The sequence below is a fragment of the Typopeltis vanoorti genome, chromosome 7 (assembly GCF_054136105.1).
Source record: "Typopeltis vanoorti isolate ZY-2024b chromosome 7, IOZ_Tvanoo_1.0, whole genome shotgun sequence".
Classification (NCBI taxonomy): domain Eukaryota; kingdom Metazoa; phylum Arthropoda; class Arachnida; order Uropygi; family Thelyphonidae; genus Typopeltis; species Typopeltis vanoorti.
This window is the reverse complement of record NC_143555.1, coordinates 125,273,184-125,296,826: the sequence shown is the minus strand read 5'-3', so window position 1 is coordinate 125,296,826 and position 23,643 is coordinate 125,273,184. Positions and strand designations below refer to the sequence as shown.

Below are 23,643 nucleotides of genomic sequence, written 5' to 3'. Positions count from 1 at the left end.
GTGTTCCTAATTATTTTATTTTATTTTATTTTATTATTTTTTTAACAGGCTTTTAAGTATCCGGAATATTACTCTTAGTCATTCATTACAGACTGAACCGATGTTCTCTGATATGTTTATTAAGATCTCAAAAAATGAGAATTTATGTACAAGATTTCTTTCAAGGAATACTATTCTTCAGGTAAATTTTTTGTGTGTGTCAAACATTTATAGAAAGTTTATTATAAGTTTAAGAGAATTGAATATTTTAAGCATTCATTTGCTATACAAAGGAGTGTGAGGATACATTTTGCTAAATAATATTCTGTGACAACTTTCAAGCCCAAATAGGTTCTTTCAGCTTTTATACCTATCCTTTCATTAGGTTTGTATTCCAACAGTGAGCTCTGTACCATTATTTGGGATATTATTTAGCTTATATGCAGTACCCCTTAGCATGTTTTCAAGAATTTTTAGGAAAATTTTTGGCACACTATCCCAAACGTGAGGGAAGTATACTAAAGTTTAAATCCATCTAACTTTAGTATACTTCCCTCACGTTTGGGATATCGATACCACTTTTTTGGAAGATGAGGAGGCTACGGATGAACATTTAAGATAATGATGATGTTTTTGATTGCAATGGCTAGAAGTAGAGCAAAGACTAGAATGTAATTCAAAAAACAAAAAAAGCAAAAAACTATCTTGGTATGATATGGAGATAATTTCTTAGAACACTAGTTGTGGAACATCTTGAAGCTTGGGAAGAATGGAATTTATGATCAATAAAGCTATAGATCATTTTGAGATCAGTGAGAGGATATAAGAGAGCTTTGAGGCACACTTGCTTTAGTAGAGAACTGAAAAGAGAATTCCATCCACCATTAAACACAATCAGTTACCTTAAAGATAACCAAAAACTAGGTACCCAATTATGTAGGGTTGAAGGCATACCATAAAGTAGTACTGTAATTTGCTGAACAGCCCTCTATATAAGATCCTACCAAATATCTTGGAAGTGTCAAGTACAAAAGTAGGTTTCTCTCAGTCTTTTCATGATACATATCTAGAAGCGAGTGACATTACCAAAGAGGTATATAGTGATATATTGTGGCTTTTGAGCAGTAGAATCTGTACTGGTGGTCATTAATTGACTGATTGATGTCACAACAATGAAGCTGAAGGTTGAGATGAACTTCTCCATTATTTTAGAGGGCACTGAGATGATAAGATTACTTTTATCTCATTTTTATTGGAGAGGAAAATATGGCTTGCTTGCTTCCATTCTGTAAGAGGTGAATGCTAGTTGAGTATAATAGAGTATGGAGATGATAAATAGGTTAGTGCTGAAGCAGTGGTATAGCTTTGGGGGGGGGGGTCCGCCCTGGGCGGCACTTTGAACCTTACCCTATATGTCGTTTTGACATTTTGTAGCATTTTTGGTGTGTATTGAGAGGGGCGGCAAAAGCTCTAGCAAGTTTGTTAAGTAAATATGGGAGAATACAATTATAATAAGAAGTTATTTTTGGTTATATCCTTTGTTTTTAATCACTCTATCAACTTTGAAATGTTTACATGTCATTAAATACATGGATGCAAAGTGTCCATTTAATTTAAATAGTGTTTGGATATTTTTGAATTAACATGGATATGAAGCATAAATAATTTGATATATTTCAACCATGCAGCTTTTTTCTTAAATGTATGAAAGTGCATTTTATTGGTAGTTACTAATGCTTGAATGTTTTTTTTTTCTTGTGCTGAACAGTAATGTCTTTTTTTTTAAGACATTACATTTCAGCATATATACTGATATATGCTGATATATATACATAGATACATATCATAGCTACTGATATTCTTGATCGGAAAGACCTAGGCTTTAAATATTATCAAAAGGTGGGTTAGCTGGTCTTATTTGGAAGATTCTCCTCCCATAGTCTAAAGTTTCTCATCCTGTGAACTAGCCAGAGAAAACACACACATACACAAACTTATAGATATGTCTTGTAACTTTAGCTGAATATCTGACCAATTTAACATAATATTGAAAGTTTTTCCACTTGGTTATACTATAAATTAAAGATAGCAAGAAATTATATTCTTGGTTAAAGGTTTAATCCTTTATTCAAGTGTAAGCAAACAAAGTTTGCAGATGAAGTAACTTCACATATATAGAGGCTAACTTCTCAAGAAACTTCTCATATATAGAGGCTAAATGATTTCATATCATCACTTAATTCACATCACATTACTAAATTAAAGTTGCTAAGAAATTATTCTCGTGGAAAGGCTTAGACGTTGGTTATACATTTTTACTAAATAACTTAAGGAAATTACAACTTACAATAGAATATACATTAAAATAAATTTTAATACACTTCCAATATTTCGGCAATGTCACGTTGCCATTATCACAGGAACTTAAATACAAGACACGTGCATGCAAGCACAACAATACAGTAAATGAGGAACGAAGCAGGAAGCTATTCTTTCTCCAAAAAGTTGATGGTGCCCCCCCTAGAGGGCAGTATTGGTATTCTTGGCCGATTGGCCGAGAATACCAACATTGTTAAGTCTGCTTCCAGTAATTGCTTCTTTGAAGAGTTATATATGAAGTATATTTTCAGAGACCCTGAATTTGCAGTTTGATCCTCCATTCCCATGATTTCCGTGTTGGTAGTTGCAGAATTTACAATTTTACGTGTTCTATAGAACACGTAAAATTGTAAGTACAATGTTAAGTACAATATATTGTACTTAACAGAGATGGTTATTTCATTCTCTCACCCATTCCCCAGCATTGGGTCTGTCATTGTGATATAAAAGATAGTTGTTGAGCATTGAATTGATTTGTCAGAGATTTGTTTCATTATCTGGAGAAACTCTCGTAGTTTGTTATAACTTCCATGAGGGTTGCAGTTCTGGTAGACGTTGGTATCTTGCGTCATATTTTACCTGCTGACTTTGTAAAACTCATCATATTCCTCAGCTGATTTGGATTGAATCTGAAGCAGTTTGAGCGTACAGAGTTTGGGTCTCTGCTCTGTTCTCAATGTCTGGAGTGGCTGTTGGCTCTCAAGCTCAATTTGCAGTCATTCAAATTCCTGACATGTACCCTCAAGGGGTGTACAGGATATGATAGTACTACATGAAAAATTTACATCATTACTAACTTCTATCTACAATTTTCCTCCAAATCAGTCTGTTACTTGTCAAGACTCTGACATTATCAGATCTTATATTTCTATCGTCTAAGGCACTTTGTACCGTGTCAATCCACCTATATCTTGGTCTTCCTCTGGGTCGTTTTCCTGCCAACCTGGCAGAGAACACTTGTTTTGCTAATCTTTCCTCGCCCATTCTGTTTAAGTGACCATACCACCCGAGATTAGCTCTGCTAACAACACATTCCTGCTGACAGTGTCAAGTTCTTTCCTAATATCCTAGTTTTTAATATGATATTGCCATTGATGCCATCTGTTCATGCCTTGAATCTTTCTTAGGACTCTCATATCTGCGATCTCTAGTCTTTGGTCAAGTGTTTTACTTCTGACCCAGCTCTCAGATCAATAAGTTAAAACTGGTTTGAACACTGTCTTGTATACAGCTAATTTAGTGTTCTGACTAATTTCTCTCTTATTCCATATGAATTTATTCAATTGACTTCCTACCATACCAGCTTTGTTGATTCTGTTGTTTATTTCCATATTTAATTTACCATCTTCACTAAATAACTGAAAGCCTAAGTAGCTGAAATGTTTTACTTGTTCCACAGGGTCTCAATTCAAAACAGTTGATATTTTCAATGCTTCTGACTATTTTCACTGTCTTTGTCTAGTTATTGCTGACCTTCATTCCATATCTATTACAACAGTTATTCAATTTAGTCAGGGAATCTTGCAAACTTGTAGCGGATTTAATTAGAAGTATAACATCGTCTGCATAAAGCAAAGAGCTGGCATTAACATCTCCAATTCTAATATCATGTTTAATACCACTTTCCTTCATGGATAACAGAGGGGATAATGTTCATCCTTGTCTGACACCAGATTTAACATTAAACCATCTTCCTGTACTTCCTTCAAGTCTAACCGCTGAGACTTGCAACTCAAATAAAGACTAAGTATTGCTTGATATAATGCCCCATTGACACCATATAACTGCAGCGTATTGAATAGCTTCTCTCTTGGCACCTTGTCATATGCCTTTTCCAAATCGACAAAACTTAAATACAGATCTTTGTTATATTCCCATGCTTTCTCGACTATTTGTCGTAAAGTGAAGATCTGATCCTGAATCCAGCTTGTTCTTCACCAAGCTTTTCTTCCACAATTCTTCTCAACCGTTTCTCAAGTATACTGGCATAAATCTTGCCCAGATCACTCAGTAGGGAAATATCGCAGTAATCATTCAGTTTTATTATATAAATAAAATATATAAATCAATTTTATGAGATTGGAATGCCTTTTCACTAATCAATCCTTCCTCTTGCAACTCAAGAAGTAATTAGTCCACAAATTTACAAAATTCTTTTAGGGACTGGACTCTTACAGTGTATATATAAAAGTGTTGAAATATTTTAGCTATAACAGCCTCACTGTGTACAGGCGATGTATCAGCTGCAGTTTGCACAGCATTGTTTAAAATATGAGCTGAGCAACCAACTCTCCAATCAATCCTTTGCCAAACCTAGTTCTCAATTTATGGTACACGTTGTTTCTTCCCTTTCTCGAACATCCCGAAGTTAGTATTAGTATTGTCCACTGACAAGGCTATGACTTTATCTTAAATCTTCCAAGATTTTAACAAGTCCCATATGTAATCCGTAAGTTGTTCTGCGCTTTCACTAGGAAGGTCTGTAAATTCTAGAATCATGGTTTTAACACCTTTTTCTGGAAAAAATATCAACCTATCAATGGCACTAATTTTGAAGTGTCAATCAGGATAGATATATAATTTGCTTTCTCCATTTCCAGTTTGAATTGCTTGATTGCAAATGGAGCCAAAACATTTACAATTAATGCTTGTTTTTGTTTGCCCACACGTCAGTTTTCTATCATATAACTTACGTATTATTTTAGATGTACAATCCATTGATCGAAAACTCTGGTTGTGAAAACGTGTTATACGCAAAAGTTGCTTCTTCTGCAGCAAGATTCTTTTCCACTTCCCCCATCTCTTTCCTGGTAAAGAAATCACTGACTTTTGCACTTGTACTAGCTCAAGATGCAGGTTTATGTCTTTTCGTAGCAACGTGCTGGGTAATGTTGGACTTTCCACCATGCTCAATGCTAAAGAAGCCACCACAAACTGTACACTCCACTTTATCTGTCTCACCCAATTTAGTAGATTTTTTCAAAAACGGAAATTGAGTTTTTAAAGCTTCTGTATAATCACACTTCCTTTTTGGCATTTTCAACGTTCAACAGGGCCACAGGAGAATTGAAAAACCATACATTTTAATAGCAGCCGTACAGTAATTAATACTCTGAAAGCACCAACCTGTTTCTCTCGGAACAAGCTTCTAAAATGGCTTGGGCTAAGTGGACCGTTCCGTGCTATTTAAAGCTGAGCCAATATCACGGCACACGCCAAAATGTCAATGCACATGTGCACTGTTCTGACGAACTTATCTTTGTTGCAGTGTTGCCATCACTCACCTTGAGAAAATAACAATGCTTCTACAGTTCCCTGTAATGACAGAGAGTGATGTTTTTAATAGAATAGAAATTTTAACTCATCGATTTTGTTATTCAGTCTTGAACTCTAAAATACAGGACAAAAAGGTGTCCCCAAGAGTTTTCTCCGGACAACGGGACGCATTAGCCAAAAACGGGATGATCCCATATTTTACGGGATGTCTGGAATCCCTATACGAGGTTGGGAGAGATTTTCATTCCACAAAACAGGTAAACCAACCAGAATGTATGTAGTACAGACATAATATATTCCACATAACCTTGGTTGCTTTAGTTATCCAAACAACCACAACTGCCTTGTATATGAAAAATATGAGTTAATTAATTTAGATTTTTGTATATTCATGGAGCTAGCTCCTGCTGATGAGACCTAAATAAGCAGTCTAGGTCAGAGTTCTTCAACCTTCTTACACCTGCAGACCAGGGGAAAATAGGAGAAATATTTCGTGGACTGACTGACGGCTAAGACAAAAACATAAACCAATGTAGATAGTATTTTATTTATTAAATCCAATGTTATGAAAGTACAATTTTTAGCTAGTGCGACATCTGCTGCTGCTTAGAGGTTAGAAAATTTGATATACATCACACTGGAGCGTTGTTTCTGAGAGACGAAATTTTTGGCAGTCCGCCAGGAAATTTCCTCAGACTACAGGTTGAAGGACAAGGGTCTAGGTAATGACTTTTCCTATAATGCATGGCAATAAACATGTCCAAATATTATGGGAAACTGAGCTAATTTGATATAAAGTTAACAACCTCTATATACAAGTAGTCTACTTTTGAAGATATAGTCTCATGCTTGGGTAATGAATTAATGGAAGAATATAATTTCTTATCAATTATAATTTGCTTATAGTTAAATATTTCTTATTTATTGAAAAAATGTATTTGATTGTTTTCTAAGAACATGCTTTATTTATATTTATTTTGCATTTATTTAAAGTGGAATCAATATTGTTACAACATTTTGTTATATTTATTTTTCCCAGATTGCTGTTTTGGAATGCATTAATATACCTAAACATCACATAATAGTAGCAAATACTCATCTCTATGCTTATCCAGATGCAAATGATATTAGATTACTTCAAGCTGCTTTGTGTTTACAGCATATAGAAGAATTACTCCAGCAGTGGAAACAACAGGCAATATTTTAATATAGCTGAAAAGTGCATTGTTATGAGGGTTGTTTGAAATGCTTGGTAAAAAAAATCAGTTAAACACATTTTTTTAGAAAAAATCACCTTTATTTCTTAACATAGTCTCCATCGAGGTCTACACATTTGGTCCAGTGAGTTTCCAATTTTTTCATCCCATCTAAAAAGTAGGATTTGTCGAATTATGCAAAATAGTCATTGACAGTCTTGATTACATCCTCATTTAAAGAAAATTTTTTTCCCACCGAGCCAAATTTTTAAGTTTGGGAACAAGAAGAAGTCACACGGGGCCAAGTCTGGAGAATATGGTGGATGTGGAACTAATTCAAACCTCAATTAATTCATGCAATTTTGCCATTGCGACAGCCGATGTGTGGGATGGTGCATTGTCTTGATGAAAGAGCACTTTTTTGTGTGCCAATCTTGGCCATTTTTTCTTCAGTTCTTTTAAACAGTCCAACAATGATGCATAATAGATTCCTGTTATTGTTTTACCCTTTTCCAAATAGTCTGTCGTCATAATTCATTGGGAATCCCAAAAAACAATGCCATCACCTTCCCAGCTGACAAAACAGTGTTCCCTTTTTTTGGTGCTCTTTCATCGTCTACAGTCATGAACATCGTGCATGCAGCTTCCTCATGTGCAATTTTTTGTGCAGGATATTATACACCCATTCAGTTGAGACACCTACAATCTCAGCAATCTCACGCACTTTCTCTTCGCATCTTCCATAACGATACCATGGATTTTGTTAATCATTTCCTACGTAGTGATGTCAGTCGGACATCCGGAGTGCCCTTCATCTTTGATGGACTTACAACCATGTTTAAACTCATTTATTCAAAAATAAATAGTCTTTAATGCTGGCAGTCCTCATGAACTGCATGTCACTCGGCTTTGATCTCCATCCACTTTTTGAAATAAAAGTGTTTTATCACTGCACGAAACTCGTTTTTCTCCATTTTTATAAAATAAATGCGAACACGGTCATTTTAAATATTTGCCAAACGAGAACTACGCATTGCCCGTGGCTAAAATTTTGCCAAGGGTCACGAAAAAGATGATACATGCCGACACTGGTATGAATGAATGAATTGTGTCGCCATCTATTGGAAATTTACCAAATTTTTCAAACAACCCTCATACATGAAAATATTTTTAAGTATAAGACAAATATCTATTTGTAGGTTGAGAAATAAAAAACATCAGGGTAAGCAAATTTCATGATTGGCAATCCCTGGGATCAGCTTCTTTTCTCTCTTTTTTTTTCATTAAATTATCTAATTTGTTTATTTTGCTATTTTAATTATATGTAAAAATATGTTGTTGTTGTTATTATTATTATTAATATTATCTGAGACCTCAAGGGAGTCAAGGCTATAAATTATCCAAACCAGCTGTCAAACTCATTCACACTAGATGCACTCACCACTTCAAGAGGCAAACTATTCCACTTACTGCTCTGTGAGAGAAAAATTTAGCTCTTATCCTTTTCTTAACCACAAACAAACTTAACTTCCATGGATGCACCATGTTCTCCTCCCACTTCCATATAATGAAAAATTTCATCCTACAATATCCTATAACATCCATTTAGGAGTTTGTAGACCTCTTTCATATCATCCCTTTTTCTCCTATTAACCAGAGTCTGTAGTCTACATACTAGCAATCTGTTCTCATAATCTAAATTCCATAATCCTGATATAATCTTTGTAACTCTTCTTTGCACCCTTTCCACAACTTCTTTATCCCCTTGGAATGCAGGAGACCAAATTTTCACACAGTAGTCCAAGTGTGGTCTCATAAAAGTCTTGTAAAGAGGCAAAATGACTACCTTATGCTTACCTGTCAAGGTTCATTTCAGCATCACAATTATCCTCTGAGTTATATTAGCAATTTTTGCTGTCTGACCTTTGAACTTCAAATTCCAGTCCATCAACCATACTAGCAAGATCCCTAGCCTCATCAGTTTCTTGTAGCATAACCCAACTAATATAATATGTCATTGGAAATTTCATCACCCAAAGTGCATAGCTTTACATTACTAACACTGAATTGATAGCAATTTTCATTTGCTCAAATTTCCAGCTTATTCAAATTATTCTGTTAAGTGCTGGATATCAGTATGATTTCCATACCTGTCTTTGCATCATCAGTAAATAGTTGAACATCTCCTATTAAATTCATTTTAGAAATTATGGACTTTACAACCGTGTTATAAATAACTCTTTTAATTTCCCGACGTTCCGATCTTCATATTAAGATCATCATCTGGAGCATATACAGAATAAACTAAGTTATATTACATACAGTACACTAGAGAAACAATGATTTGATCTATGTTTCTCTAGCGTACTGTATGTAATGTAACTCAGCTTGTCCTGTATATTTGTATATGCTCCAGATGATGATCTTAATATGAAGATCGAAACGTTGAGAAATTAAAAGAGTTATTTATAACATGGTTGTAAAGTCCATAATTTCTAAAATGAATGCTGATCCCTGTGCAACACTAAAAGAAAGGATCTCCTATTAGATCCTTGCTAATGTCATTAATGTATAGATTGAGCAACAGTGATTCAAGGATTGATCCCTGGGTACACTATTGTCGCCTAAATCTGACAGATTCACACCTACCATATATCACTTTTTTGATACCTGTCTGTCAACCATCCTCCAAGTTAAGAGTTTATATTCCAAATCCATATTCTCCAGTTTATGAAACAACTTTTCATGTGGTATCCTATAAAATCCCTTAGCAAAATCCAACAGTATCATAATATATCCAGTCCCTTTATCCAACTCAGCTAATAACATTGTTATAAAATATGAGCAAATTGCTAAAACATGACGTCTGTTTATTAAACCCATGTTATTCCATGCATAGTATAGCTTATCTGTCAACACATTTCTCTATACAAGTTTTTACGAACTTCTCTAAAATTTTCATCACCACATCAGACAACTGATAGGTCAGCAATTGGACACATCGTTTTTGCATCATCAGCAAATAGTTGAACATCTATTAGACCCTTGCTAATGTCATTAATATGTTCCCCGTTGTCCCCAAGAAACTTATGAGGAGACCAGATCTGAGTACAGTAATCCAGATGTGAATGTATCAAGGCATTATAAAGAGGAATAACAACTTCCTTATCCGTACTTGTTAGTGTGTTTGTCAATAGCCAAGTAATCCTATGAGCTACCTTAGCAATATGCCCTCTAAACTTTAACTCTCTGTCTGCCACCATCACTAAATCTCTAGCTTCATTAGGTCTGTTTCTTGAAATACAGTTCCATCAGTGTGGTACACAGCTTGTAATCTGTTCATCTCAAAATGCATGACTTTACATTTCTCTGCATTAAACCCATTATCTTTTTTCCATACTGATAGCCTATTTAAATCATCCTGCAAACTCTTCATATTGCCTTGATTCACTATTCCTCTACCTGATTTTGCATCATCAGCAAACAGCTAAATATTTCCTTTCAGGTTACTATGTCATTTATAGTAACCTGAATGTTATGCACTGAACCATGCAGCATACCACTAGTCACCTGGATTGTACTCCTTTGTATACTGCTTTCAGATATCTGTTTAGTAACCAACATGTTATTCACATAACCAGTGTCATATCCATCCCCATTTGTTCTAATTTGTGTAACAGTTTTATGTGGTATTTGGTCAAATGCCTTTGGAAAATTCCAGCAGAATCATCTCATAGCTATTTTCTTTATCCAACTTAGTTGTCGCTCTATCATAAAAAAAGTTAGTAAATTACTGAGGCATGACCAACCATTTACAAAGCCATGTTCCCCCTTATAGGGTATCATAATTCTTATCCAACCATTCTTGAATTCTCTTTTTGACCAATTTTTCCAGTACTTTTACCACCACTCTTGAAATACTGATTGGTCTATAATTTGCTAATGCAGTCTTAGAATCTTCCTTATACCAGGGAATTATTTTGTTCTCTTTCCACTTCCTTGGAACTCTACCACAGCTGAGACTTAAATTAAAGAGCCTCATAGGCATTGCCAGTTCACTTGCACATTTTGCAAGCAAAACACAAGTTGATATCTCATCTAAAAATAATTTAAAGAATTAAAGAATTAGATATCTCATCTAATCAGTATTTCAACTATTTTATCTGCTTCTGTCACCTTGTGATCATCATCACTGATTAAGATTATTCTTTCATAGTCATGCTTCCTCTTGTTTGCCACATAGTGAAAGAACTCTTTGGAATTTCATTTGGCCTGCTTGGCTAGATTCTTGCTTTTCATAATCTGATTTTGTCCCTCTTACTTGAGCCTAGTACTGACTCATGAACAGTACTGAGTACTGTTCATGAGTTTGCTGGTGACTTTTCTCTTTATATATCCTCCACAGCATTTTCTTCTTTTGCAGCTCGTGCTTAATGATATTACTCATCCATCTAACTCCTACCTGATTAACTCTTCTTACCTTAGATGTACAATTTAATATAGCTTCTTCTAGATGTCCCTTAACTATCTCCCACCCTTGCAGGGTTTTATACCAAGGCACGGCTTCAAGCTTCTTATTAAGCTGTTCATAATTATGTGGATTGTAGTTCCACATATATTCCCTTCTTGACAGAATATTCCTCATGTTTTACAATCTCCCAAGTCAAGACTGCATGGTCGCTTTCCCCAGTTGGAGGTAATGTGACCACTTTTGTTACGGATAGCTCTTCTGATCCCATTACCATGTCCAGTACGCTTACATCCCAAGTCTCCTCCATAACATGCTGCCTCAAATAATTATCTCTCAATAGGGGCTTAAATTCCATTTCCTTCCAGTTCATACCTTCATAGTTGAAGACCCATAATAATCACATAACCTGCACTCATTGTACTAATTTGTTGATCCATGTCTTCCAGATCATCCCAGGAATCCCTCCCACCTTTGGTTTATAGCCCCAACCAACCATATATTTTGTTGTATTGATCTTGATTTCACACCAGACTGCTCCAAATAAACAGCCACCCTCCCATCTATCTCCTATTGTTTTTGGCTGCAATTCATCTGCTACTCCCCCACCACATTCTATATTTTCTGTCTTCCCTGAAAATGCTAAACCCTTCACATTCTATCCCTGCAACTACATTATCTGCTGTTAGTTAAGTCTCACTAATGCCTATAACTTTTGACAAGGTTACACTAACCAGTGCCAAACACTCCTACCTCTTGCTCTTGATACTTCTAGCATTGGTATACAGAAACTATAGCATCCCTTTAGGTCCCTTTTACTTCTTGTATTGACTACCTTATGCAATATTTTCGTTTGAGAGACTAAATTCTGCACTTGTTAGTCATTCTCACAGTCACTTGCCTCATGGTACCTTCACAGAAACTCACCTGCTTCCACCCTAATTGCTTAAGTTTTCCTGAATTTGCACTTCAGCATTCTTGGTGAACAAAGTTCTCTTTTTCTAGAAACCTAACATCAAAACCATTTAGATGCAATCCATCAGTATTATACACATTCTTATTTCCATCAAACACAGGCCATAAGTCTGCAAACTCTACATCATTCATTTTTGGAAATTATGGAGACAACTACCGTGTTTGAATAAAAACTTTAGTTTACTATTACTAAAATTTTACAATTTGATGTTTCGACCTTTATGTCAAGGTCATCTTCTGGAGCGTAGAAATATACACAAGAAACAAGCTATACTACAATCATACTGGTTCGTTAAAGACACTGACTAACCGCTACCACAATTGTTGGCCTGACCTCTGGTGAAAAAAAAAAAAAAAAAAAATACATCAACGCTAGAGTCCTATTATTTGTGTTGTCTATTATATACATATATTAACATCATTCCAGCCAGTTTGAGTGGAATGGTTTCTAATACTAGCAGATTGGCTAAAGTCCTGACTTATGCTGAATCTTTCATATTATGTTGGCTGAATGTGTGCCATCCAGATCCTTGGAATTTTCATACCATCTTTATTGTTGATATTTGGGTGGTTTATCAGGATTTCGCAGGATTCTTTAAATTTTCTTTCGTACCATGTTTTTGTGCGGTGTAAGGAGCAGGTGCTTTTCCAGTTAATTTGGTGTAAGGTGTTAAGTGCATGGTCTGAGAGGCCTGCTTCACCATAATGGTTATATTTAATGTGTCTAATGTGTTCTTTCTTGCGTATAGGGATTGTCCGTCCTGTTTCACCAATGTACGGTAAGTTACAGGTGCAGTGGATGCAATAGCCTCCAGGATGTGCTAATGGGAGGAGAGGATCCTTAGAGGAGCTGAATATGGTTTTAAGTTTAGTGGGTGGTTTAAAGGTGGCATTGAGGTTATAATGTTGTAGGATTCTGTTGATTTTTTCTGATAACCCTTTAATGTATGGGATGGCTATGGTTTTACTGTAATCTAGATTCGTTTTTGTTGTGGTTTTATAGAGTATTTTATCGACAGTATTTTTGTTATAGCCATTGTTTATGAATGTGTCACTAATGATTTTTAGTTCTTGTTTCAGGGCTTGCTGGTTAGAGCAAATAGTTGTGGCTCTGTTTTTAAGGGTGTTTATGACTCCATATTTTTGTGCTGGGTGGTGGTATGAATTCGCATGTATGTACTGGCCCGTGTGTGTCGGTTTTCAGTAGACCGTGAAGGATAGACTGCCTGAAGGAAGACGTGTAACTAGTGTATCTAGGAACGGGAGCGACTTTTGGTTTTCGATTTCGATGGTAAATTGTATGCGTTCGTGTTGTTTGTTTAGGTGGCTGAGGAATGTGTTTAGCGTTTGTTGCCCGTGCAGCCAGATCGCGAACATGTCGTCAACGTATCTGAGCCAGATTGTTGGTCAAAGCGTGGCGGAATCAAGAGCCCTTTGCTCAAAGGTTTCCATGTAGAAGTTCGCGATTGGGGGGGATAATGGTGAGCCCATGGCTGTACCTTCCTTTTGTAGGTAGAATTTGTTTTGCCACACGAAGTAACCAGACTTTAGTACATGGGCAAAGAGGGCCGTAATGTCAGGCGGAAATTTGTTCTGTAGTAGGAGAATTGTGTCATTGATGGGGACATTAGTGATAGAAACGTCAAAACTGACTAATAAGTCGTCTTTGTCGAGTGTTATTATTATTATTGTTATTATTACCACGGGCTACTCCAGGAGTCCTTAGACTCATCGAGGGAGGCCCTAAACATCATGTTCACACAGCTGTTCAACATTCATACCTTGCCTTGAACTCGCTCACTGTCATAGCACCCACAACAGACTCTGGCAGCTTATTCCACTCATTTACCACTCTAAAAGTAAAGAACCCAGCTCTAACACCCCCTGCTAACCACGCTCTTGCCCAGCTTCCATGGGTGTCCCCTAGTTCTCCCACCACCAGTCCTGATTTCAAAAATATCATCTGAATTAATCCTATAGAATCCTTTTAGCAATTTGAATGTCTCAATCATATCTCCCCTTTTCCGCCTATCAACTAGTTTCTGCAACCCACAAATCTTCAACCTGTTCTCATATGGTTCATCCCATAAACCTGCTATCATCTTAGTCACTCGCCTCTGGATCCTCTCAACCTCCTCCCCATCAAGAAGGAACCGAGGTGACCAAATCTGGGCACAGTAGTCGAGATGAGGTCTTATCAGGGCTCGGTACAGAGGTACAATAACTTGTTTTTCTCTGCTCGTCAAGGTATTTTTCAACAACCAAGTGAGTTGATGAGCTGATTTAGCTACTTTTGCAATGTGCCCCCCAAACTTCATCTCCCTATCCACCAACACTCCCAAGTCCCTGGCCTCATCAATCTCTTGGAGTACAGTTCCACCAATGTGGTATACTGCTGCTAATCTTTTCACTCCGAAATGCATAACCTTACATTTTGTCACATTAAATTGACATCCATTCTCCTTAGTCCAGAACTCCAATCTATCTAAGTCATCTTGCAAGACTTTGACATCTTCTGCATTCACTATCGCCCTACCCAACTTTGCATCATCAGCGAACAAATGAACTGTCCCACTTAGACCCTTCCCTATATCGTTAATGAACAGATTAAACAGCAGTGGTCCAACAACAGAACCCTGTGGCACACCACTAGTCACAGGCCGTTTTTTGAACTCTACTCCTGAATAAACTACTCTTTGATATCTCTCCATCAACCATCCAGCTATCCATCTCACCAACCCTATATCCATTCCCATATGTTGTAGTTTACGGATTAGAATTCCATGTGGTATCCTGTCAAACTCCTTTGCCAGGTCCAGCAGTATCACTGTAAACCCATTTCCCTTATCCAGTTCAGCCGTCACCTTGTTATAAAACTTGAGCAAGTTACTGAGGCATGATCTACCCTTCACAAAGCCATGCTGTCGTCTGTACAGTATCTCATTTTCATCAATCCATTCCTGTATTTTTCCCTTGACTACTTTCTCCAAGACCTTGACAACGACTCCTGATATGCTGATCGGTCGGTAATTTGCAACCATAGTCTTGGATCCTCCTTTATGCAGTGAAACTATTTTCCCCTCTTTCCACGCCTTCGGGACTAAGTCAGACCTGAGACTCAGATTAAACAACATGGTCAAGGGCACTGATAATTCATTAGCCGCTTCATGCAAGACCCGTACGGTATACCATCCAATCCCACAGATGTATTCACATTAAGGTTCTGTAATAGACTATTCACCTCCACTTCATTCATCACAATTCGGATATAAACTAATGGTTCCTTCATTTTTTCAACGTCACCACCTGGATGATATACTTTTGCAAAGTGCGCGCTCAGTAACTCCACTATATCGACTGGTTCAGTGAACTCTTTACCATCGTCATTCCTTAAAATCATTTTGCCATGTACAGTTTTTTTCTTGCTTGCAGCATATTGAAAGAACTGTTTGGGATTCTCTTTTGCTTGCATAGCTAGTTTCCTTTCATAATCGGCTTTTGCTGTTTTTACCACACTCGTTACCCTTCTGGCCTGTACTTTATACCGTTCGTGTGCCTGCAGGTCACCCCTTTCTTTAAATTCCCTCCATAGTTGTTTCTTTTTTTGCAGCTCAAGCTTAATGGTGTTATTCATCCATTTAACCCCTCCTTGTTTCACTATTCGGACCTTAGGTATACAATCAGCCATAACCTCCTGTAAATGCTCTTTGATCACTTCCCATGCTCTATCGACGTCCAGCCCTTGCAGTTGTACATGCCATGTCACTGATCCAAGCAATCTCCTAAGCTTGTCGTACTTGCCAGCACGGTAATTCCACATATACCCTGTCTTAATCATAAATTTCACACCTTTAGCCACCTCCCAGGTCAAGACCTTATGATCACTCTCACCAATAGGTGGCAACATGGTCAAATTCATTACAGTCCAATTCTCAGATACGATTACCAGGTCAAGCACTCTCACACCCCTAGTATTTTCAATTACATGCTGTTTCAGATAGTTATCCCTTAATAATTGAATAAAATCCATTTCCTTCCTCACATGTGTCCTCTCCTCCTTCCAATCAATGTTACCATAGTTGAAATCCCCCATAATAATCACCCTCCTTCCACTCATTTCATCAATTTGTTTATGCATACCATCTCCACCATCTATTCCATCACCTGGTCTATAGCAGCACCCAACTGTATATTTTATTCTGCCAGTATCAATCTCACACCAAATAGCCTCAAATGAGCTCCTTTCACTATCCTGCAATACTTCAATTCTCCTTGGCTGCAGTTCATCAGCTATCATCAATAACACCCCTCCCCCAATTTTATTCTCTCTGTCCCTCCTAAACATACTATAACTTACACATTCTATCCCACTAACTATATCATCTTCCGTCAGCCATGTTTCACTAATGCCAATAACCTGTGGCCAGGAAGAGCCAATCAAGGCCAAAAATTCTTCCTTCTTGTTCCTAATACTCTTGGCATTAGTATACATGAATTGCAGTGTTCCCTTTGTCCCACCCCTATCTTGATGCGTTATTCTAAATATCCCATTCCCAATTTTTGTCCTTATTGCTGGCTCAGGTACATTATATACATTTTTACACTCAACTGTCTCACTGATGTCTGGATATCCACTTCCCCCCCCCCTCCTTGGTAGTTCTAGTTTCCCTGGTTCTGCACATCCATTTTCACTTCATTCAGCAACACTTTTTCCAGTCTCCGCACACCAAGTCCATTCAAATGCAGGCCATCCATCTTGTATAAGTCCTTTCGCCCATCAAACTCATTCCACACGTCCACAAATTCCACACCACACCGTCCGCATAACCTGCGCATAATATCATTTGCGATTATGGCCCTCCTTCTAAACTCCTCTCTGTCATACCGCAGTAACAGACTCACCATTCTAACTCTGTCACTCTTTTCTTTCGCTACCTTTAACAATACTTTCAAGTCCTCTCTCATAAAAAATTTATCACCTTTCAATTCATTCGTACCAGCCACAATTGTTATTTCTTTCACCCTCTGTTTTTGCACTCTAATGCTCTCACTTACAGCCTTAAATTTCGCACCCAGTAAGTACGATTTAGTTACACTCCCATCTATTACTCCTCTTAATAACGAGTCACCATACAACACTCTCTCCTTCATTTCGGAAACTCGCCCACGCTGTTTATTTACGTTAGCCGAATCACTTTGGAAAGAGTTTTGCAGGTGCTCTAATTGCCGCTGCGCATCTTGTATCACTGCGCGCAGCCTAGCGATCTCACTTCCTACAAATAATTCCTCATTTTTTTTTATCATTCAAACCATTTTCTCTTTCTGTATAATTGCTCTCACTCTTTCTTAGATCACCGCTCACATTGCCATCTTGTACACCGCAATTCCCTATCGAGCCACTAATTTCACTCGCATTCTGGCTTTCTTCAACCATAACTGTCTCGCAACCTGACACATACTTCGACTCCTCACTTTGCATACACTTTCTACACATTCTCCCACCACTATCACTTTCAATCCATACTCCAGCCTCATTCGGGAATGCATACATTCCACACACATCACATTGGACAAATTCTCTCACATTATTGTTTTTGAACAATGGCGTCGTATTTTTGGACGCCATTATCTTACGTTGCATTGGCGCCATATTCAAATATATGAAACGTATCGTTAAGACTAAATTAATTTATGGAATTTACACCAAAATCACACAGACACAACAAGCTACCAAATTTAGACAATATTACGTTATGATTTTTAACATATATTCTAATTTCCATTCAAAATTGTACTTAGCTTTCGGGAGCTCCCTGAAAACACGACCGTTCCCCTGGCCCTCTAGCGGCGAATGTATGATTTTGATTATGTTTTTGATTATGTTTATAAAGTGTTGTGTGTTTTTTATATAGGAGGGGGAATGACCTACCAACTCCTTGAGTGTTGCCGCTAATTTCTTGGCTAGGTGGTAATTGGGACTGTCTATTCCTTCCACTATTGGTCAAAGGGGCACATTTTGTTTGTGTATTTTCGGAACCCCATATATTCTGGGGGGGAAGGCGTAGTGGGGGCTTGAGTTTTTTAACTGTGTCTGGTGGCCAAGAAGTGACGGACTTTAGTAGTTTTTCTGTTTTGTCCTTTATCCTCTTTGTTGGGTTATAATTTACCATTTTATGTGTGTTGTTATCGGCTACGGACAATCCCTATACGCAAGAAAGAACACATTAGACACATTAAATATAACCATTATGGTGAAGCAGGCCTCTCAGACCATGCACTTAACACCTTACACCAAATCAACTGGAAAAGCACCTGCTCCTTACACCGCACAAAAACATGGTACAAAAGAAAATTTAAAGAATCCTGCGAAATCCTGATCAACCACCCAAATATCAACAATAAAGATGGTATGAAAATTCCAAGGATCTGGATGGCACACATTCAGCCAACATAATATGAAAGATTCAGCATAAGTCAGGACTTTAGCCAATCCGCTAGTATTAGAAACCATTCCACTCAAACTGGCTGGAATGATGTTAATATATGTATATAATAGACAACACAAATAATAGGACTCTAGCGTTGATGTATTTTTTTTTTTTTTTTTTTCACCAGAGGTCAGGCCAACAATTGTGGTAGCAGTTAGTCAGTGTCTTTAACGAACCAGTATGATTGTAGCATAGCTTGTTTCTTGTGTATATTTGTACGCTCCAGAAGATGACCTTGACATAAAGGTCGAAACGTCAAATTGTAAAATTTTAGTAATAGTAAACTAAAGTTTTTATTCAAACACGGTAGTTGTCTCCATAATTTCCAAAAATGCATTCGGATCACCGTGCAAGCCTAAAAGAAAGGATCTACAATATTCCTTTTGCACTATCTGTGTATTGATTTGTTTGCTATCCTCAATTTGCCTCTTTCATAGCCTTCACATCCTTCCTCATAGAATAGATCTCACCACTCAAATCATCAGTGCCAACCAAGACAATTAGTTCTGTTGTCCAGATGGCATAACTAATACATTAATTTTTGCACCAGGGAAACGTGATTTTTTTATAATTTTGCTAAGTACTCCTCTGATCATTGAGTCCCCATACATAATTTTCTCCTTACCTTGTTTTTCTCATTTTTGACATGATCTTGATTTTTACTTTGGACCATCTGCCCATCTCTTGCTGCTTCTGCACTTCTGCAACTTTTCGATTTCATGCTTTCTCCAGTGAAAAATAACATGTAAGCATGCTTCCTTATTTAGCTCTATTTCCACTGTTGCATTCAATATTACTTTCAACATTAATGTTTTCCATTTTACCGTCAATACTATCTACTCTAAGATTTGCTTCGTTTTTACCACCTAACTGGCACTTGCTGTCGAATGAATGCATCTCGTGTGCACATTGCACTGTACAAACCTGCAGCAACAAGTCATCTGTCATTTGTAGCAGCAGGATTGGTTTTTCCTATTCAAAAATTGTGAACATTTAAAAAATTTTCACAATGTTAAAATTTGTTTTAGAAGTGGCTGACGTGTCTAGAATGTCCAAGAATGTTGACATTAATGATGTTAGTGGGTGTAGAAAGTCATGTAGAGCTACTTTCAAAGAAGATTTGGATGAGCTGGCAGCACAACTTGCTAAATAGGACAGTGAGGAGGAGAAGGAGAAAACGCAGAACATAGTATCCCTCAGTGCCCTAACCAACACTTAAAAAAGCTTTAACACAGATACAAACTACCTGTGAATCTCTGTGATGATGATGATAATGATCCTGACTCGACCTCAGCTCTTGCATCTGAAGAGCTGTAACAAATTCTCTGAACCCATATTCTAGCATGTTGGAGAAGAAGAGGGTAAAAGGCCCAACAGACATCCTTTGTTACGGTTCTTACCAAGAATGATAAGGAACCTGTTGATCCAGATGACTTTCAACTGGATCCATCTCATTAAGGCTTATCCATTATCCCATTATTAAATTGTATCTTAATGTGTTATGTATTTTACAAATGTTATTTATGTAAAATAATTATAAAATAACTTAATTAATCCTTTACAAAAATTGCAAAATTATTCACTTTTAGAGGTCAGTTTTCAAACTGAAAGAACCAATCTATTTAAATATATCATAATTTTACTTCAATTTACAAACAAATCCCTTGATGAACAGTGGACTAAGAACCTAATCCCTTCGTAAAATGAGGCCTTTCTGTATTCTTTCCATTCCTGAGCTGAGACTCAAGTTATATAAACATGTTAAAGGTTGAGCCACTTCAGCTGAACATCCCTTTAGCATACACGCTAATATTCCATCAGTCCCTATTGCTGAATTCTTATCCAGATTATGAAACAACTCTTCAACCTCATTCTCATGCACCTGTCTTTCTCTCTTCATGCAATGTAGTAGTAGCACTGTGTACTATATTACATACATCTAGTTGATATATCTTAGCAAAGTGAGCACTCATTAATTGAACAATCTCATCAGCTTCACACACTATAGTACAATCTGCATTCAGTAGAGTTATTCTTCCACATTCATTCTTTCTTTTACTTGTGGCATAACAATAAAATTCTTTTGGATTGCTTTTAGCCTGAGCTAATTTCTTTTCATACTTTGATCTAGCTTTCTGCATCCTACTCATAATTTTTCTGGCCTACATTTTATATATTTCAAAACTCCTCTCGCTCTTTATTCTCCGCTATTCTTTTCACGTCTTCTTCTCTGGATTTCTTCTATGGATCTCTTCCTTAATAAGGTTGCACATCCATTTCACTCCTACCCTAGTTGTTCTTCGAACTTTAGGGATATATTCAAATGCTGTTTCATTTAAGCACTTTTTCAAAGATTCTTAAGCATTGCCAATATCTTTCCCATTCAGTAATTGATACCATGGGACTACAGTTAGTATTCTTCTGAGAACTATATTCTTAACTGAGATCCCTTCCGATACTATGGTTAAATCTAACACCCTTTGTCCTCAAGTTCCTTCTTTCACATGCTGCTTGAGAAAGTTGTCTCAAAAGTACTCAATAAATTCTTCTTCATTTTTATCATGAGATTTCTCTTCTATCCAATTAATATTTGAATAATTTGTTGCCCATAATGATCACTTGTTTAGCACCCCCATCAGGGTAATTTTGCAATGCCCTGCATTGTCCCCAGAAACTGAGCCACCAGGTCTGTAGCAACACCCCACCATATATTTTATCCTGTTAACCTCCACTTCACACCAAATAGCCTGAAACACACTGCTATGATTATTATTGCTTTCATCTATTTCTACCCTAACTGGACTACTAACGATATCATTATTAGTACTCCCATTCCTCTTCTATCTCTTCTGACATTCCTAAAAAATACTGTGCTCCTTTACACTCAATCCCAATTATAATATCTGATTCCAATAGCCAGGTTTCAGTAATGCTAACAATCTTAGGCCACAATGTATTCAATAACTGGGATTGAGTGTAAAGGAGCACAGTATTTTTTAGGAATGTCAGAAGAGATAGGAGAGGAATGGGAGTACTTTGTTCCTGATGCTCCTGGCGTTTGTGTCTAGACATAACAATTTCCTACCTGGCTTTCTCTTATACATAGATCTGCAGTCTGCTCAGCCCTGATGGACAACTTTCTTTTTCCATCCCCAGATACACTCAAAGGATTTGAACCCAAAGTGTATATTTTCACCCCATTGCCAGATGCATAACCATGCTCAATGCTATACATTTCTTCATCACATTTGTATACCATAGCTGAACTTTTACACGCTTTTTCATTCCCTATTCTATTCTCACCATTCCTCATGGAAGGAATAGTGAGAATGGAATATTTTCCTTTTTTTTTTTACATATCTTTAAAGTAGCAACATAAAGATCAATTTAGATAATTTTGATGGGGGGGGGGGGGAAGATGCAGTAAAGAATATCATAAAAAAGAAGATAAAAAAAAATAAACACAACTGTAAATTACACTTGAATAAAAAATTTTAAAACTTTAATACATTTAAATGAAACATTATTATTATTTTTTGTAGCGTGATAATTAAGGTATACATTTCAATTTAAACAGTTCTATTGAATTGCTAAAATTCATTTTTAATAATAAAGTTCTTTGAATGTTCTGAAATCCCAAAACAGGCAAAGTGTGCATGCCTGCATTGAATGGTTTCTTGCATGTCTTTTCTTTTCATTTTGGTGATGTATATCTTTCTGTCTTGCTGATATGAAAAGTTGAAGATTTGTTCTTTCTCTTTGATTGACTGACTGGAAAACAACAGTAAATCTAACTGAAGCACAAATATGCAAGAAATGGGTAAAAATTTGGCAGGCTTGGAAAATACACTGAGTATACATTTCCGTTTAATATTTAGTTTATGGAATGATATCTTGTGAGCCCATGCTTTATTCCCAAGTACAAATTTGCTGATAGGCATGATCCAATTTTCCTCATTTGAATTGGGGAAAAAAAAAAAAAAGAAAAGAAAAAATCATTTACATTGGAAAGTCATGGTAATGTGAATATCACAATAAGTAGACACCCTCTGTCAGAAATAGAAACATGCTAGTTGTTTACTATTGTTTAATTCTTACAGAATTTGATTATTCAGTATGCTCATGCAAGATTGTTGCACATAATAGCATAATCATGATTAGTTTCTGTTACCTGGTCAAGAAGGTGATCCCCCATTCATAATATAGTGCCCTTCTGAATCCAGTATCCTCACTAATAGAATCACCATGATATACATCAAAGAATCTTAGGTTGATGTTTACTGGATAAAATACATTTATATGTATTTTTTTATCTTTAGGGATAATAATTAACTAACTAAATTTATTTAGCTAATTAGATTATTAAGCCAATATTTTACCTTGGTCACAAAGGCATATTCATAGATACAAAGAAATATACTAAGCTCATGCATACAGGCACACTAGCAGGAAGATAAACACAGACTGATTGTAAAAGGCAGGTTCTTATACTCTTAACTAGTGCCCTCTGTGGGTGGTGGAATCTTGATGAAGGTCTCAAAATGATGGTCTCCCAGCATTTTGGTAATTTGATGTAGCCAAATTTGTTTAGGTTTGGAGAATGTTGTAGCACTGTGGTAGATTCCAGAAATAGTTTCTCTCTCTCTGTTTGTCTGATTTATATCTGCTTATGTATAAGAGGGGAGTCCCCCCCCATTGGATCTGGTGATCTTATCCATGGCAAAGTCTGTCACCCCGGAACAGTTCTAATGGAGATGATGGACATTGTTTCTGTGTTCTTCTAGGTAGATAGATATTAGTAGTTCTTCTAGTTTGTTTGAACTGTGTAAGTTTGCTGGAGCAAAGGAATACTGTACACATCAGGATGATCTAGATCGGTGGT

General features: G+C 36.7%; 1 protein-coding gene across 1 annotated transcript in view; it reads left to right on the top strand.

Moving 5' to 3' along the window:
- Positions 1-23,643, top strand: part of LOC150105036 (2',5'-phosphodiesterase 12-like) — a 71,077-nt gene that overhangs the window by 22,056 nt on the left and 25,378 nt on the right. Inside the window, exons 4-5 of the mRNA XM_090396111.1 lie at positions 49-181; positions 6,674-6,829. Of these exons, the coding sequence (XP_090252237.1) occupies positions 49-181; positions 6,674-6,829 (289 nt within the window). The remainder of the gene's footprint in view (positions 1-48; positions 182-6,673; positions 6,830-23,643) is intronic.